Below are 17,802 nucleotides of genomic sequence, written 5' to 3' on the forward strand. Positions count from 1 at the left end.
AAAAAATGTGCAATGAAATAAAATTACTGACAATACATTTATAAAAATAAAATACAATACAATACATATTTAAAAATTTAACACACGATAAAATATTATCATACAAGTACATGGAAAAATAAAATTTTTTTACATATCTATTCCACCAGCAAATTGGTCATTGTCTGAGAAATCAATCAAAAAATCTCCAGCATGAAAATGAGTTGAATTATTCAAAGGTTCATTGTGTTCAGTAAAATTGGTCTCCTTTTCTTTCCCCTTTAATGATTCATTAGAAAGTTTACAAAGGTGCTCAGAGGCTCGACAAATACGGGATCAATGTCCTGGAGTACCACATCTGAAACAAGAACTTTCAAATCTTTTTGAGTGAGTCTCATTAACACTCAAATTCTCATGATGCCTTTTCGGTGGATAGTTTGGGACGCTCTTTTGAGATGAGTTATAGAAATAACTATCTCGAGTATTTTCAAAACCACGGCCGCGTCCATGACCACGACCACTTCCACGTCCACGTCCACGTCCACGACCACGACCTCGATTTTGTCCTCGACCAAAATCTGTCTATAACTATGATTTTGGTTTCCAGGTTCACATTAATTTTTGCTTATGACATTTACTTCAGGAAATGACGTTGAACCAGTGGGTCGTGCCTGATGATCTCTCATTAACAGCTCATTATTCTTTTCCGCCACGAGAAGACAGGCGATGAGTTCAGAATATCTCGCAAATCCACGCACTCTATATTGTTGTTGTAGAGTTATATTTGATGCGTGAAAAGTGAAAAATGTTTTTTCAAGCATTTCCTATTCTGTAATCTCATGTCCACAAAATTTTAGCGGCGAGATTATTCGATACATCGCTGAATTGTAATCACTGACTTTCTTAAAATCTTGGAATCTTAACGTATTCCATTCATCCCGGGCGGTCGGAAGTATAACTTCCCTTATATGTTCGAATCTTTCTTTTAATCCCTTCCACAAAACCATGGGATCTTTTTCAATCAGATATTCACATTTTAATCTGTCGTCGAGATGTCGACGCAAAAATATCATGGCTCTTCCCTTTTCTTGTGATGTGCATATGCCATTTTCTTTTATGGTCTCATTTAGACCTAATGACTCAAGATGCATTTCTACATCGAGAGTCCATGGCATATAATTTTTCCCCGTAATATCAAGAGCAATGAATTCGAGCTTTGCCAAGTTTGACATGGTGGTACTAAAAAAATTACGATGTATTTTATTAGTTAATGAAAATTACAATACAAAGTAATGGATAAACAACAAATACAAGCATTCGTAAAAATAAAGAAAACACACGAGGAGGATATTCTCCGATAAGTACAAGCTTCGTGAGTATTATAACTAAAATAATTAAAAATAACTTTGTGAAAGCCATCTTCTTTTTTCTTCAAAAATTTGATGAAGAATAATTTTAGAGAAAAAGAGAAAGTTGGAGTGATTGAATATGTTTGTGAGATCATATTTATAGGGCAAAAACTAGCCGTTTTGTTACCGTTTATGACCGTTGGTGTACAAGAAAATAAATGTATGTATTTGTTTAATTTTATGGTAATAATATGGTGTATATAATATTAGTAATATTTTAAATAATTATGTATATCATATCACAATATTATAATGAAATGTCATATTATACTTGTCGTATCCCTTACCGGGAGTGTGGGATGTCGTCTTAACATCCTCCCAGGATTTATAACAAGTTTTTTGAAAAATTTATTTTTATTATTTATAATAACATTATATTATATATTAAATATATAAACAATAAATAAATAAATAATAAAATAAATATTATTACTTTTGTTATCTTTTGCTTCTGTTTTGGAGCTTGGAAAAATATGGAGGACTTTTAGAGCTTCGTGCTGATAACGTGTTGTGAAAAAGTAAAAATTTACGGTAAAAAGTAAAAATCTTAAACTCTCAAAATTATCACACTACATACTTTATAATATTTTTCTCTCAACTCAATTGTGATTTTCTTCACAAATGAGAGATCTATTTATAGAAAATCTTTACAAATAATCCAAAAATAAAATCATCATTACCTACATCATCACACTAATTTTCAATATTTACAACTCTTATTTTCAACATTCAAATATTCAACATTCAAATATTCAACATACACATTTTAAATATTAATTTTCAACATTAACATCCTTTATTCTTGTAGTGACTTTTCATTATTATTATTATTATTTAAATTTTGTACGCGGTGATCTGATAGGAGAGCTGGGTGCGGTTCTCTTAAATAAAAAAAACTAAGAAAAAGTTTGCAACTGTGGTTAACAACAGCTTCCTCGTCATTTCCCAGTATCTGACATGATTATTAATATGTATTTCGAACCTCCAATGATGATTGAAGCAAAAGGAAATGGAGAAGGATCTGGGGTGTGATTAAATTCACTTTCTTGAAATTCGGATTAGATGCAATAAAAAAACAGAGCTTTCAATTTTAGTTTCCCCAGTGGTGATGTCTCTATTTGAATTTTCTTTAATTGTCTCCTCAGGCTATTCATTTACATCCGCTGTCGCATTTCATCCCATATGAAGATTTCTATCGACAAATATGTTATTGTTTTTGTTGTATAATAAAACTCACGTATCTCTATAATTGTATGAACTTGCTTTAAGACTTTAAAATGTCACATTCCAATGTAAATATATTTCAACATAGGACTTTGGTTACATCCCAAACATTTTTTATGATTCTTTTCAACACTTCTGAATCAATTGTATACTTGAACCTCTTAACATTCGCAATAAACGGGTTTCTTGCCTTGTTTTTCTTTTATTTCAAATCTCATTTCACCACTGGTGCAGTAATCGTGATCAAGATCATCGTTCTAGCTCTCGTTTACATTACCATTTTTTTGCCAAGAAGTTGATGTTTGCCGCTGGTGTGATGCTGACGATTATGTCTTGGGTTTGTCCCTACTGGAAAGAAGGACGACGTAAGTGATAAGTGGTTGCAGCATGTGGTGCCTTTAAGTGTAACTGATCCCACGGCGAGAATTTTTTTCATCTTCAGCAAAAGTAAGTCAAAAAGGTGGGTCGAATTTGCTGTTGGGATGTCGGGCACCATTGTTTTTCATAATTTCTTCAGAACGTCTTTCCATGAAGTGGTGTTCCTCTTCTTTGCAGTGTCGTGGCTGGCTAACAATGTGCTGGTTTTGGCTTCTCATGATCTCGGGTTTTCAATTTTCTGCTGGGAATTGTGATCATTGGTTTTATGGTGAGTGAGTACGGGCTTCGAGGTACTACCTGGATTGCCTATGGGGCTGCTGCAGTTCTCTACGGGCCGAGAGTCAAGCTCGAGTCTCTGGCTTTAGTGAGTAGAGAAGGAGAAGAAACCCAAGTTGTGATGAAATAGAACCAATCAGAAATTGTCCATTTGAAGCATGATTTGGTATCTAGTTCCTCTTAATTGTCATTTTAGCTGTGATTTGGATGTTGTTTAACGGGTTTGCAGATCAATAGAAGGGTTCAAACTCAAAGAATTAGCTTATAAGAAGAGAGAGCCTTTAAATTTATGCGTAATTATTTACTGAACCGACATCGCTACACAAACAAGATGCTTGTTAAAGAAAGCTAAAAACAAAAAAATCTTTTGACCAAGTATCACACTGAAATTGCAAATTAGCAAAACCAAACTAGTTTCCCCGTTAAAATGTATGTGTGATTCCTATTCTGAAACCCACCAGCTACCAGACAACAGATATAAGCTAACCTTGAAGATCCGGGAAATATGACATATCAAGATGGTATGGTCGTGTCATCTCTCCCATAAATGCGTTGAAGCTCCCGAGTTGCAGCTTGATATGATGCTGGCAATAAAATATCAAGAAAAACATAATTTCCTAGTGAAGAAGATAAAGAGTTGATTCAGTTGAATGAGATGATGTTAGGACTAACCTAGATGATCCAGGGATAAACAAAGAAATGGCTCACCTTTCCAATTATGGAAATTTTTCTGATTGATAGGGGAGCCGGTCACATTTTGAATCGCTTCAAACAGCACTTCCTGCGGGGTACTCCTCAGTTCTTGAACCACTGCATAAATAGTCTTCCCGTTTTCAAAGTAAATATGGTTATTGGGGTGTTTGGTTTTGCAACCAGCATGGCGCTCAAACTCATAAGCATTGATAGCCTGCACAGTGCAAGGACGCAAACTTAGCATAAGAGTTAATTCTAGCCTCAACATTGTCAGGAAACCATCTTCGGAATAAGAGTTGTTACCTTCGAAAGCTTACAATCCTGGCAGCTACACAAGTAACCCGTCCCTTTTACCACAGCTCGAAGATTCTTCTGCATGCATCCATAACATTGCTCAGGTCAATAGAAAGGCCACGAAAAGAAATAAAAAACCAAATAATATATGATTTTACCTCTCTTGACCACGATATATACTTCACCGGAATCCCATCAAGTATGCCAGTTGATAGTAAGCTTTTAACATTTGCAGGGAAGTTGTTTGAAGTTCCTTTCTTTGTCTTTGGTTCTAAATTCTTGAGTGTGCCATCTGTCCTTGAAGCAGCTACTGAGGTAACATTTGCAGTTATCTGCTCCACAGAATTTCTCTGTCCCATCGCTGCAGAAGATTGAGCAGACATTTGACTTAACAGAATATCACGGCTGCATGTGAGTCTGCTGGAGGTGTTACTATCATCAGGATCATCCTGAAAGCAGCCAAAAGACATAGTAGTTTGTTCATCATTCTCATGATTCTCACCCAATGATAGCATCATAGAATTTTCTTTGCTGGGGACCGTTCTTTGTGGCATAAAGGTAGCATCTTGCTGACTATGAACATATGTTAGTGATGTAAAATCTGTGTCCCCCTTATTATAAGTAGAACTCGAAGACATATTGAATGTTTCATTGGCTTTATTGTAGAAAGGGCCCATTGCATAGATATTCTCCTGCCCCTGGCAAGTAGAACCAATTGACATGAAATTGCCAATACGTTTTTCATACTGATCCGCAATTGAACCAGTATCATAATTCCTTCTGTTGAAGGCTTGACCAATAGAGAGCTTATTGTCATCTATCCCACTAAAGAACTGATTCTTAACCATAGCATCTCTCTTGCTGCAGGCCTGTTCAACTGAAATAAAATTTCATCCGTCATTAAATGCAGAATCCACTAAAATAGAAGTGATATAAGTAGATTTTAAGTACAAGATTAAATTACCATTCTGAAACATGGTGCATAGTTTTTCACTTTTCTTTTCTGGGTTAGAGTTCTGAACAAATTCAGGCAAGCAATTCTGCAAGATCCTTATTTCATTAACCATCACTTTTCTAACTCCTGAATTCAGACATAAAGGATCTTCCACAGTTTGAGACATGGAAAAACAAGCTGATGAGTCAATTCCAAATTGATCATCATGACCCCCTTTTTCCAAATGGGGCTCAGCGGAAACAGTAGAGAAGACATTCTTTTGAGAAAGATTTGAACTCTCAACAGTCATGGGGTTGACGAGGTGCTCACCAACATGACCTCCTGACTGAGAACTGGAACTATCACTCCATAAAGGATAACTCATTAATGTAGCTCCTGAACTTGTTCCTTTGTTATCAGATTCTATTGCTTGCTTCTTGTTGAAGAATAGCTCTTGTTCACGTGAACCAACAAACCACTGATAACCACGCTTGTGCTCATTTCTAGTAGAAGCATCAGCCACCTCTCCATTATCCTGAGAACCAGATCTAATAGGCATCCAAATGCCTTTGTTTGGAAAAGACTGCAAAATCAAAATAAGAATCACAAGACTTAAAGTAACAACATGAAACTTAGGGTAAAGTAACCATTATCACACATAAGTCAGTTCGTAGTGGCATTTCTCAGGTTGGAATGAATGATTGATAAAGATTTTAAATACCAGATAACCATATGATCATCCATGAATGCCATGAATACAGAGGAGATGAATTTGAAACAAACTATGAATCATAATATTGTAAAGCAATAAGGAAATCTAAAATTGCACAAACTACCATACAATCTTATATAGGGACAAGAAAACAAATTCAAATGGATCTTTATTTATTTCTAAAAAAATATTCACTTCATCGACATCAAGAGATTCGAATACTAACATCAGCACCAATTAATTTTATTAAAGGAAATTCCTTCATTTTAAAATCTTGCCACATAACGTGTATGGGACACTAACACTTGCACACCCAACAAATGCAAAAAGCTACATGCAGACCACATTGTTCGATTACTCAAAAAAACTTTAAGCCACGCCATTGTTAACACGTTCAGCAATCCAAACTAAACTAGTTATATCGCAGAAAAAAAAAATCCAGATAAACGAAACCACGGCAAAATTAAAACAACAATATTTTTGCTGAAAGCATTAATGGAGATGTACCATATTTCACTTCAGCTTGGAAAGAAAGAAACTCAGCTCACTCGATCAACTCCCCTGCTTCAATAGTGCCAATTAATGCGCCAAGCAACTGATACATAAATAAACAAATGAACAGAAAATCCGAGAAAGTTCTCATCGATTGAAAAAAGAATCGATTTTTCTCTTCTTCAACCAAGTAGTACTGAACACTGAATAAAATTCTTAAAATTATTACAAAAATGAACACAATCCACCAGCATAAATTCACATACATTGAATGCTGAACAAGTCTGAAAATCAGATGCATTTCATCAAAATGAAATTCATCCGTAACCCTAAGCAGTACTCAACACTCTGGTGCTATATTCTTAGTCTAAAAAAGTTTATACCTTTACAACTAAGCCGATGAAATCGATGTAAGATTCCGGCGATCCTGCGACGAAGGAATGGAATGTGTTTGTAGGTGTCCGCTATTGTCTTAACTAAAAATACAATTAAATATTATTACTATGTTTTTTAGAGAAAAGTGCAGAAAGGTCACTCTGTACTTCCAGAAAGCGACGGTTCGACTCGCTAAATTGCGGTATGAAAGTGGCTCGAACGTATCGAGTTGCTCCTGAATTTTTTGAGTAAATTTTTTCATTGAGTGGACCTCGAAAATATAAAATATATATAATTTTCACAAAAGATTTTGACATATTTATTTATTTATTTATTAATTATTATTATGATAATTAATCCTACTACAGGTTTTCCACGCTTGAAAAAAAAGGCTATAATTATTTTATATAATATAATTAAATACTCAAAATTTTGAATTGAGCTAAAAAATATTCAAAAAATTTCAGTCAATTTTGTGCATATGTTATTTTGTATGATTGTTTATAACTTGAATTTGAACTTAAGCTAAAAAGTAATACAAAATGAGCTCGAACTAATGAATTAGTGGAAGGAATACAATTCCTTGGTTAATTCCATTGCTTGAGCCTTTAACCGAGTGCGCCGTCACTGGCCGATCAACTCTCAACCTCCAGAAAAATGTAGACGATGAAAATTCTCTGCCTACAAATTCAGTTGAAGGAAGCCGGCACATACAGATCAGCCCGCTTCCATTTGCTTGCTCCACCGTTCAGTTATCCTAAGACATTTAGTAAAGATTAAAGAAATGTATTCGCAACGAAAAATTATTAACTTTATTAAAAATCAATCAAATCAAACAACTAAATTACACTTCACACAACACATGTTATTGCCGAACACAAAATATGCTCTTGTCCCCAAGAATTCACATGCTTCTCGGGTTGGGATTATAGGCACATTTCTTATTGTAATGTGTTTTACAAGGTTATCTCTCAGACCCGAAGAATTTGAGTTTTTGAGATTGTTTCGTAATGAAAAATGGATTTGAAATTGCAAAATTATAGTTAGACATCTATCTCGAAGGATTTCGATTCATTCATTCTCATTTTGAGATAAAAATAATTTAACAAATTTGAGAGAAAATTCAAAAATAAAAAAAAAACTTTTTACATATATGACAAAATCGGAAATACTTATAGCTATAATAAAGGGAATAAGTAAAACCTTGGTTGGAACTAGAGTATTCGGTGATTTGGAGATTCAGTGTTCATTTCACCGTTTGATTTATAGTAGTATTTTTGATATAAAAAATTATTTTTATATATTAAGTTAAATTAAAATATATTTCATAAAATTGATTCGAGTAGAGTATATAAATAGATATTTTTTTGATAAAAAATTTCGAGCTACGATGGCAGAATGTTGATAATCTAAAACTTGACCCATTTCATTTCGTTATCATTGCCGGTTCTTTATCCACCGCCTCTATAAATTCACAACAACCCGCTGTTGTCATTGGCGCGTCAATCTCAGATTCTTTTCTTTCCACGACACGTACCTCAGCGAGAGGAGAAAAATGCGCAACCGCCGTCTTGCACGCGTGCCGACCAGCGACGAAGAGGACGACGCGCAGCCGCTCCAGCTTCGTGACTCACCGGCGGATGAAAACCAAAACCAAAGAAAGCGCAAAAAGGTGAACCTATCGGACGAGGAGGAAGAGGAGAACGAAAGAGAGGTAAAATCGAAGGAGAAAAGGAAGAGAAAGGAGGCGACAGAAGAGCCTGAGCCGGAAGATGAGGAGCAGGAGGATGCAGAGGCGCAGCCGATGGGCGAGATAGTTAGGGTTTCTGGGAAAGGGAGAGGAAGGAGGAACCATTATGAGTCATTTGAGCTCGATGGTCTTCAATATCATCTCGTGAGTTATCTGGTTTGGCTAAGGTTTTTTATATTGCATTGTGTTGATAATATCCATGATCCAAGACCTTACGTGAGCTGTCGTTTTCTTTCCTTTTTTAAATCGTTTCTTGGTGTCGTGAGTTAATGTGATGGGGTGGGGAGTATTAGCATGTGATTCTTGTGATTTACAGGTATAAATATTGTATAGTCAAGTTTTAACCTTTAAGCCTTTGATTCTGTATCTTTGAAGTTTTTTCATGTAGATCGTAGCGGAGGTGTAAAAACTTTTTTCTCCCCCATCTCTATTTCTATGGCTAGAAGAAAATTGATAAGGAAGAGTATTACGCTTTCCATTTGTCTTTTGAACATATTAAAAAGAAAAGGGCATGATTTTCATGGAGTTGGATATGTTGTAAAAATTGGAGAGAAGAAAGCCATCTTTGACATTCTTGCCTCTTTATTTTTCCATTTTGGTAGTGTGTGTAAGATTTTATGGCTCTCTACTTATGGTGTATTGCTGATTTTAACCGAATGGACGTTGTTTAGGCTGGTGTACTTAGTTTTAGAGTGAGAGGTGGTCAATTACAGGGTCAAACACCTGCACTTGCCTTATGTGAAACGACCTTAAACTTAAACACCTTGGGGATCCTTATGAAATAGTTGGATCTTCTCTTGTTATCAACAGTAAATATCAGGCCCTAATATTGTTATCTACCTAGATGAAATGTTGTTTAATGCTATGTTCTTTGTTCAAAGGTCTAATACCTCATCTGGCTATTGAAAATATTATTAGCTTATTATTTTTTAGCTCATTTTTTACTGTGATGACTTAAAAACATTTATGTACATTACAATTCTGTTTATTCCCATATAATTAGTTGTTTTTCAGTAAATTGCGTCTACTATCTCACTGATTTGATTAATTTGTAGGAGGATCCTGTGCTGTTAGCTCCTGAGAGAAAAGATCAAAAACCTTACGTGGCCATAATCAAGGTAGCTCTTTCTTAGGTCCGAGTTCTGAAATACAAGGTGATCTGATGAATGCACAATTCTTTGTAGACAATTACCGCTTTGAGAACTTAAAGTCAATGGTGCCCATCTAGTGTAGATGAAACTTAGTCATTTGATAATCTTCATGGATATTGTGCCTGTGTAAAGAAGATATCTCATGTTAACGACTTAACGTGTTCTCAAGCTTCTGAGTTGATTTTTTATTTATGTTGTGAGTTACATGTCACAAAATTTTACAACAAATATGATATGCAACTAGAATGGATTAATTGAAACACAGATGTCAACTTCAGTTGTAAAACAGGTGGTCGTTGTAAGTTAATTAAAACATTCAAGTTTAGTTAAACCCTTTTTTGAATGTCATTTGACTCATTTCTTGATCTCGAGAGCAACTTGATGCAACTGATTATCTGATTTGTATGTCTGCTACTTGCAATGTCAAAATCCTAGGTATTTCCATGGTATCATTTGTTGGTTGATTTGCGATGATTTTTATGGCGAAACTTGGATGGTTGTTTATATGGGATATGCTACTATTTGGAAGGAGAAATGGATTTTGTATAATTTGGTTCTGATTTATGCTACATTTCATGGTCTATTTGTCATGTAATATGATGATGGAGTTTACTGACTTTGTTGTGATTGTTGTTGAACTGCTTTTTTTGTACAGGACATTACTCAGACTTGGAGTGGTGACATGATGGTAACTGGGCAATGGTTCTATCGTCCAGAGGAGGCAGAAAAAAGAACTGGTGGAAATTGGGAATCACGTGATACGAGGGAGCTGTTTTATAGTTTCCACAGAGATGAAGTACCTGCAGAATCTGTCTTGCACAAGTGTGTCGTGCATTTCATTCCGCTACATAAGCAGATTCCTCATCGCAAACAACACCCAGGTTTCATTGTGCAAAAAGTATATGATACTGATCAGAGGAAGCTTTTTAAGCTGACAGATAAAGATTATGAAGACAATAAACAACAGGAGCTGGATGATCTTGTTCAGAAGACTCTTAAACGGCTTGGCGATGTTCCAGATCTTGAACCTGAGGATATGGTTGTGGATCGTGAAGATCAAATAAAGAGTAAACGACTTATAAAGAAAAAGAACATGACACCATTGGATGTTTCAAGGGATAATGAATGTCTTAGTAAATCGCAGCTACTTAAGCCAGAAACTCCAGGAAGCACTGGTGTTGGTACATCTGAATATAATACTATTCTCTCAAACTTTATGCTGTTGACTGGTGAAACACAGCGAGACAAATGGTTGGAAAAGCTTCTGCAATCGGTTCAGTTCATATGCTCTTCAGTGGATGGTGAGCAGAATGATGGGGAAAAAGGGGGTGATGCGGATGTGAGAAATAAGGTTTGCAATTTTTGGGTTTGGAGCCTCAACTTTAAATCTGAAACATTTCTTGGAATTCTTTTTCAATTTGTTCATGATTGGTTAAAACTATTGATAATGTGCACTTCACAAAACTTTCTTGATTTGTTCTTTGCTATCCATATTTTATAGGTAGATGAGTCATTTGACTGGCCAGATGCAGCTGTCCATGTCATAGTTGATCTTGAGAAAGCCGCACATGACTCCCTTTCTACTGATTTCCAGAAGTATAACCAAAAGATGCGACAGCTAGCATTTAATCTTAAGGTAGCCATTAATGGAGTTTATGTTGATCCTTGCAAAAGCATCTCTGATATAGCTGTTGCATATTCAGTGCAACACTTCGTAGAATGCATTACTTTGTTTTCAGATACCACAATCGAAAGTTAGAGAAGCTTTAGATCTTTTCATGTCATCCTTCCAGCATATATTCCTTTATATTGAGTTCTTGTTATGATATAGATACAATTATTGACTTCTAGTTTTCTCAAACAAACAAATTCTAATTCTTGATAGAGCAATGCTGTATTAGCACGACGCCTTCTGAAAAGAGAGCTGGATTCTGCACAGATACTGAATATGTCTCCTAATGAGTTAAAGGTAGTGACTTCAACTTTCTTTGAATAGTCTTTATTAACATTTTCTTTCTTGTATTATAGTCTGTTTGTATTCTTTTATTTGATATTTCATTGGACATGATTTTGAAGTTTGACTTCAATGTGAATTTTGTTACTTCTCACAGTGTTATAAAAAAAATTTTATTAAGTAGGGATTAAGGGGGATTAAGCACGAGCTTTTTAGTCTCAATATTAATATTACAAAATTTTTAATCTTTTTTATAATATAATTTTTTTAAAATATTTTGTAAATAACTGTAAATTCTTCCCCTTGAAAAGAAAACTGAGCTAATTAATTAATTCTAATATATAATTTATGCATTTATTTATTATATCTTACATTGTTTTATATGTTATTTGACATTTGGCTCGGGATAAATAAAATTGTGTTGAAATTAATTACAATATTTTACGCCTTGTAACGCTTGATGCTTGGCTTGACGTTTCGCCATCCTTTGCGCTTTTAGAACCATTTTTTTCCAGAATTGACAGTCTGCTGTAGGCAATGCATTTTTGGGTTGATGTTATTGGCAATATTTTTCATCAAATCTGTTCTTTCTAGATCCAAGGTTACCTTTTTAAAAAAAAATGTTCTGTAGCAGATTATTTTTCCCCATTTCTAGTGGATCAATGATTCTTATTCTCTTTCAATTATTTTCGTACACTCCACTCAGAGAAGCCTTGTTCTACTGGGGCTTAACGGCATGAATTATTGATTGTTCAAACATTCATAAGATGTGGGGATATCTACTGAGAAGGTGAACATTTTTCTATTGCTGTACTTCTAAGGCCTTTCTCTACTGATGCATTTCTTGGAACCTTTTTTTGAGGTGGTTTCGGGAAGGATTTTCTATTGGTTGTTGATCTATCAACTGACATGTTAGGAGCTTTAAGGGATTGGGTTATGTCTGTTTGGACTCCTCGGTTGTAATATGGACCAAGAAAGGCACAATGTGTGAATTTGATCCAACTGGGATGCTCTTTATCTAATTCATGTTTTGTGTTTGCAGGAAGGTTTAACTTCTGAAGAGATTTCGAGCAGGGAGCCTGAGGAATCCGGCCGTATGCAGGTCATTTAGGCTGTTCCTGTCTGACGTTTGTGGATACCACTTATTCTTGTGATAAAATACTGAACTGATCCTAGCTACTCTGTTTAATCAATAACTCAACCTTTGTAATTTTCCTTTAATATTCCTAGTTTCCTACTGTCCTCTGATGAGCTTTTCATTGTTGGGCCCAGATGACAGATGCTCGTTGCAAAAGATGCATGGAGAAACAAGTGGGGTTGAGAGAGATTATTCAGACTGGACATGGTGACCGATATCAGGTTTCAAAATACTTCCATAACTTCATAATATTTAAACTGATGATTTCTATTATTTCGTTTCATTTTAATTAATATAGTAACTTAAATTACCCAGTAGGATCATAACTCCATTCTTTGTAAGTTTTGTATACGTCACCGCCAACAACCCCTATATTTAAGAAACGTTCAAAAATGAATGAATTCCCTGTAACGTTCATATAAAATAAATTACACGGACAGATAATGTGTAGTGGCAGTTTGGAACTTAAGTTTATAAAATTACTTGATTACGGTGATGCATGCAAGGAGAAGATTTGTTAATTTCATTTAGATTATTAAAGTTTAACGAATTAATTATAGAAACTGCAAGACAGAACATAACGTGCCTATTGAAGTTTTTCTGGAGCACCGAGGAAAGTGAAGACTCCAAGATTTCGAGGGAAAAAAATGAATATGGACAGCAACTCATAAGATCAGTACTTACAATCAATCTGTTGAAATTTGACATCATGATATTTGAAGTCGAAATTTGGTCACAGAGTGATGGTTAATACCTATAATATGATGGCTATGGAAGTGCCACTTGGGTGGATATATATGAAGTATGTTGATACGTGGGCTCGGGACTTCAAGAAAAAGGATTGTGCAACAAAACCTCTTTTTCGATGTTTCATATTTCCATTTTTCCTAAACTGCAGTTGTTTAGTTATTAATCGATGAACTATTTCTTGAAATTTATGTCGTTTTATCCTCCCCTATAATGTTGTAAATTGAAGCATGTTCTAATCTATAATGTTTTTGTGTCGTGCTCCCAGTTGGAGTGTAATGCTTGTGGCAACACCTGGTATGCTTCCAGGGACGATGTTTCTAGCCTGACTATAGAAGGTTCAAGTTCTGCTAAAACTGTTGGTGCTGCACCACTGGCTACTGCCAAGTTTGAAGATGTTGAGAAGAATTTGGTGAGTCCACGAGGAGCCGAGAGGGGAGCTAATGATGTATTGAAGAAAGCTACGGAAGCATATGTACCAGTGTTAGATAACCAACAATCGTCCAACAAAACTTGAACTGAGAAAAATTAGTGTCGTGAACTTTTGTTAGTTCTATCTTCTGGTACCAGTATGATTGCAGATGCTGCTTTTTTAGGCCATTTTTGTAAATAAGAACTACAGTCCAGCGGCAGCAAGTCATGAGGTACGCCTTTTTTATGTTTTGTAAAGCAGATAGTCGACAGTGAATAGGTTTAAGCATCTGATACTAGTGCCTTTCCCTGCCAGCGGTATGAATCCTTGAATTTCACAGGAGAATGCTATTCTCAACTCTGAAGTGAAAAATTTGTGGATAACTTTTGGTAAAATCGAACTAAGGCAAGACAAATTTGCATGTTCTTGATTCTGAGTCACAAATTAACCACTTCAAATTTTATTTTTCAAACCGAATTCGTCATACTAAACACATAATAAATGGTTTTAAAATTTCATGCGTGAAAGTTATGCATGACAATTAAATATCATCTCGAAGAATGGCAGTGGACCAAAATCATGTCACTTTTGCATCCACAAGATGAGAATCTCATCTTTAAGTTTTATTTTTTTTGGTAACAAGGGATGGGGTGTTTACAACGGTCTCAAACACGAGACCTCCTCCCTAGAAAGGGAAGCTGATGCCCTTAGGCCAACAAGTTGTCTCGTCTCAGATTTTCAGTGCAACCTAAAACTTACAGATAAAGTTTCTAAACTTCAATTTCGAGGTGGCTTGATAAAATTAATTAAAAATAAAGTTCAAATAATTTTATGTGGATCGTACTTAATTATTAAAAAACTTGAACTTTATTTCATTTTATATTTTGTGATAATTGTATCCTATTTTAAATAACAAAAATTTTTGTGAGACGGAATCACGAGTCAATTTTATAAGATAAATTTTTTATTTTAAAAAAAAATTATTTTTTATGTCAAAATAAAAAAACCTAATAATTTTAAATTACTTCAAAATTTAAGCCCACATTCGAGATTGGTAAACACTAACCCGAACTGCTATCCCGGCCCCTCACATCGATGGCAGACTCAAACGCCACCAATATCAGCGAGGCTTCAACCGATAAGCGCACGCCACGTCAGCACGAGGATGATTCAGCCCAAGACGATCCAACCTACGACGATTCCGGTGATAAGGCGCCGTCTGTTAGCAGGAAGGAGATTCTGAAAGCTCTAGAAGCGGTGGAGAGAGACTCCGCTGCGATCGCCGATAGCTTCTCCAGTCTCTTCTCTTCTTTACGCTTATCGCTTTCTCAGGTTCGCTGATGATTCTCTACTATATTTTATTCCCATCTTTTGATTCAATTTCTTACTAGATTACATTCTTACAAGAAAAATGTTATTTTTAGGCTACGAGCAGCACGGCGGAGCATATGAGCTGTTTTAGTGATGCTGCGGGACGCGTTCAAGAAACTGGTGATGATTTTTTGTAATTTCTTTTTTACCCCATCAATGGCGATTCAAACCCCGAGCTGACTCTTATTTGGAATTTGATTAAAGAATGATTTTCTCACGTTGTTACACTATAGTTGATGCTCAGTTCTCTTTAGTCAGCGATCATTAGAAAATATTTTCTTTTGAATTGATAGTTTAGCTGTCTGCTTATTATTGATTTCAAAAGGACTTTTCATTTTGATATGTTGTTTTTGCAGTGCTTGATGCATCCACAAAAGGAAATCGTTACGTAAATTCTTGCCTCAGGTCAGTGTTGCGCTTAACTCCTTACATCTGTGATATTCGGAAAAGAAGAGTCTATCTCGTCAATTTCATATTGGCTATTGTAATGAGTTATGCTTGATTGTGTAGCTATTTTTCTGATATCAACACACAACAGTAAACCAGTATTTAGTTCACGATATTGGCTTGAATTTTTTTTTTTTTTTTTGCTGAAGAAGCTGTAAATAATTAAACGTGCTATGATAAGTCCTGCTTATTATGTTGGCAGCAGATGCCCAAAAATTAAGAAACTGGCAATTGTTCACTTTTTCTTTTCTTTTTATTTTTTTCCGGTATCTATGACAAGATGAAATTATGGTGGATGAAGTCAGGAAAAATCTACCCTACAATTACTTAATACCTTTTTGTCTACAGACAAATTTTCTTATGTTTTTGGTTTTTATGGTAAAATTGTTTTGTGTTGCCTCGCTCTTCATGTTGTACAAAATTGTGAAAGTCAAAGCCACTCTTTCCCTGGTGTTTGAGTATGTCTTTGAGAGGTATGGACTTCTGAAATGAGGTCTAGAACTGGTATGTCTTAAATTGATTGTTATTCCATCAGTTTTTGGGTTGAATCAAATCTGTGGAGTATTGGCAGGAATGAATGATTATACCCATGCTGAAAGTAAAGGGTCATCAGATGAGTATTTCATAAGTTGACTGCATTTGAAGGGCTAGCAATCTTGGTACACTTGAACAATGTGCCAAGCTAATGACACATCAATATGCGCAATATGAAGAAAACAGTTACTATCTAGGAAAATGTAAATTCATGAATAAATTGCAACACCAGTATACCATCTAACTCCACGTATGGAGGAAAAAATTTATTACCATGTCGCTTGAACGTGTCCAGATAACAAAATTTACAGGCCGCAATATACCAGTGTATCCAATTTAGGAATTGAAGGTTGCAATATATGCCGCTTTGACAATGTTAAGATAAAACGCCAGTCGTAAAAACTTGCAGATGAAAGGTAACTTATAACTGTCATTTTTGTTCCTATATTTTTATGGAACATGGAAAAATCGCTTAGTTGGGAGAACCCGACCTGCATCTAACGGGAATGTGCAATGATGATTATGTTACTATATGTGTTTCTGCAAGCTTTGAGTAACCATGGTGGATAGTTTTATTCTTTTTTTTTTTTTGTCATTTTATCCTCTCTTGCAATGAGCAGTTTTGTTGGTATCATACGACATTTCTACTTTTCTTGTGTTACATATTCTTGTACAGATTAAATGAAGAAATGAAGGGCATGGACACACTTGCCGCGCAACTGTATCCACGATCAACTTTCACTCTGTTGTACGATCTTAAAAATAGTCATAACATCATGCTTTTCACTAACCTCCCTGCTTGATTTTGGTTTTTTTTTTTTTTTTTTTTTTTTTTTTTTTTTTTTTTTTTTTTTTTTTTTTTTTTTTTTTTTTTTTTTTTTTTTTTTTTTTTTTTTTTTTTTTTTTTTTTTTTTTTTTTTTTGAGATGGGACGTATAGAATGTTAGTTTGCTCCCTTGACAAAATATCTCAGAAAAATTGTCCGAAGGCATGTTGACGCATTGGAGACTGCCGTGAACAGAAACATTCGTTTCCCTTGATGCTCAGGAAGCGAACTACTGATGTACGACTCGTTCTCTGAAGTTGTTCTTCCTGTACCCCGAAGGTGCTGTTCGTTCTGAGCGTGATCTGATGCCAACTTCCCTTGACATGTCTTTTTCCACTTGAGTCGTCAACTTATTTCTGCATGAAATTCCGGACGATTCATAATAACTTTAAAGAATTATTTTATTTTTATCATTTTATATTTGTTAATACGATTTATTTTATTTTTTTAAATGTTTCTTATAAACACTTCATAGAAGCTGGTAACTCGATATGATCGATGCTATTAACCTAAATTATTCTTGCATTACATAATATCCATAATAAAAATTTATATACACAAATTAGACAATTAAAACAAATGCATATCAAAAATTTTCAATTCTGAAAAAATTTCTTGAAACCACGCGATGATTTAGATTTTTTAAAGTATTAGAGCACGATACAGCAAAGACCAGTGCTCCAAGTTCAGATGTCATATTATATATA

The 17,802-nt window shown here is 34.9% G+C and overlaps 4 protein-coding genes across 6 annotated transcripts in view; 3 read left to right on the top strand and 1 right to left on the bottom strand.

Moving 5' to 3' along the window:
* Window positions 1-3,548: 3,548 nt before the first annotated feature.
* On the bottom strand, window positions 3,549-6,956 carry LOC140968461 (uncharacterized). 3 transcript variants are annotated; one of them, XM_073429414.1, is made up of 7 exons: window positions 6,775-6,956; window positions 6,407-6,460; window positions 5,218-5,770; window positions 4,412-5,130; window positions 4,263-4,331; window positions 3,975-4,173; window positions 3,549-3,850 (listed from the first exon to the last, which is right to left on the bottom strand). In XM_073429414.1, exons 2-7 carry the CDS (start codon window positions 6,407-6,409, stop codon window positions 3,780-3,782), a joined length of 1,614 nt encoding a protein of 537 aa, XP_073285515.1. In that variant the 5' UTR covers window positions 6,410-6,460; window positions 6,775-6,956; the 3' UTR covers window positions 3,549-3,779. The 3 variants fall into 3 exon arrangements, with proteins under 3 accessions (XP_073285515.1, XP_073285513.1, XP_073285514.1); XM_073429412.1 differs by having other exon boundaries at window positions 6,407-6,494; window positions 6,775-6,955; XM_073429413.1 differs by lacking the exon at window positions 6,775-6,956 and adding an exon at window positions 6,658-6,724 and having other exon boundaries at window positions 6,407-6,494.
* Window positions 6,957-8,205: 1,249 nt separating this feature from the next.
* LOC140968530 (ASI1-immunoprecipitated protein 3) lies at window positions 8,206-14,263 on the top strand. Its single transcript, XM_073429527.1, has 8 exons — window positions 8,206-8,660; window positions 9,572-9,634; window positions 10,323-11,018; window positions 11,169-11,303; window positions 11,553-11,636; window positions 12,664-12,723; window positions 12,894-12,980; window positions 13,775-14,263. The coding sequence occupies exons 1-8, from the start codon at window positions 8,322-8,324 to the stop codon at window positions 14,021-14,023; spliced, it is 1,713 nt and encodes a 570-aa protein (XP_073285628.1). The 5' UTR covers window positions 8,206-8,321; the 3' UTR covers window positions 14,024-14,263.
* Window positions 14,264-14,947: 684 nt separating this feature from the next.
* LOC140968570 (uncharacterized) lies at window positions 14,948-17,513 on the top strand. Its single transcript, XM_073429583.1, has 5 exons — window positions 14,948-15,250; window positions 15,343-15,409; window positions 15,646-15,694; window positions 16,947-16,991; window positions 17,243-17,513. The coding sequence occupies exons 1-5, from the start codon at window positions 15,014-15,016 to the stop codon at window positions 17,307-17,309; spliced, it is 465 nt and encodes a 154-aa protein (XP_073285684.1). The 5' UTR covers window positions 14,948-15,013; the 3' UTR covers window positions 17,310-17,513.
* The window catches only part of LOC140968587 (NAC domain-containing protein 1-like), a 7,548-nt gene continuing 7,076 nt past the window's right edge, over window positions 17,331-17,802 (top strand). Inside the window, exon 1 of the mRNA XM_073429605.1 lies at window positions 17,331-17,374. Within this exon, the coding sequence (XP_073285706.1) occupies window positions 17,331-17,374 (44 nt within the window). The remainder of the gene's footprint in view (window positions 17,375-17,802) is intronic.

The sequence above is a fragment of the Primulina huaijiensis genome, unplaced genomic scaffold (genome assembly GCF_012295235.1).
Source record: "Primulina huaijiensis isolate GDHJ02 unplaced genomic scaffold, ASM1229523v2 scaffold37281, whole genome shotgun sequence".
Taxonomy (NCBI): Eukaryota; Viridiplantae; Streptophyta; class Magnoliopsida; order Lamiales; family Gesneriaceae; genus Primulina; species Primulina huaijiensis.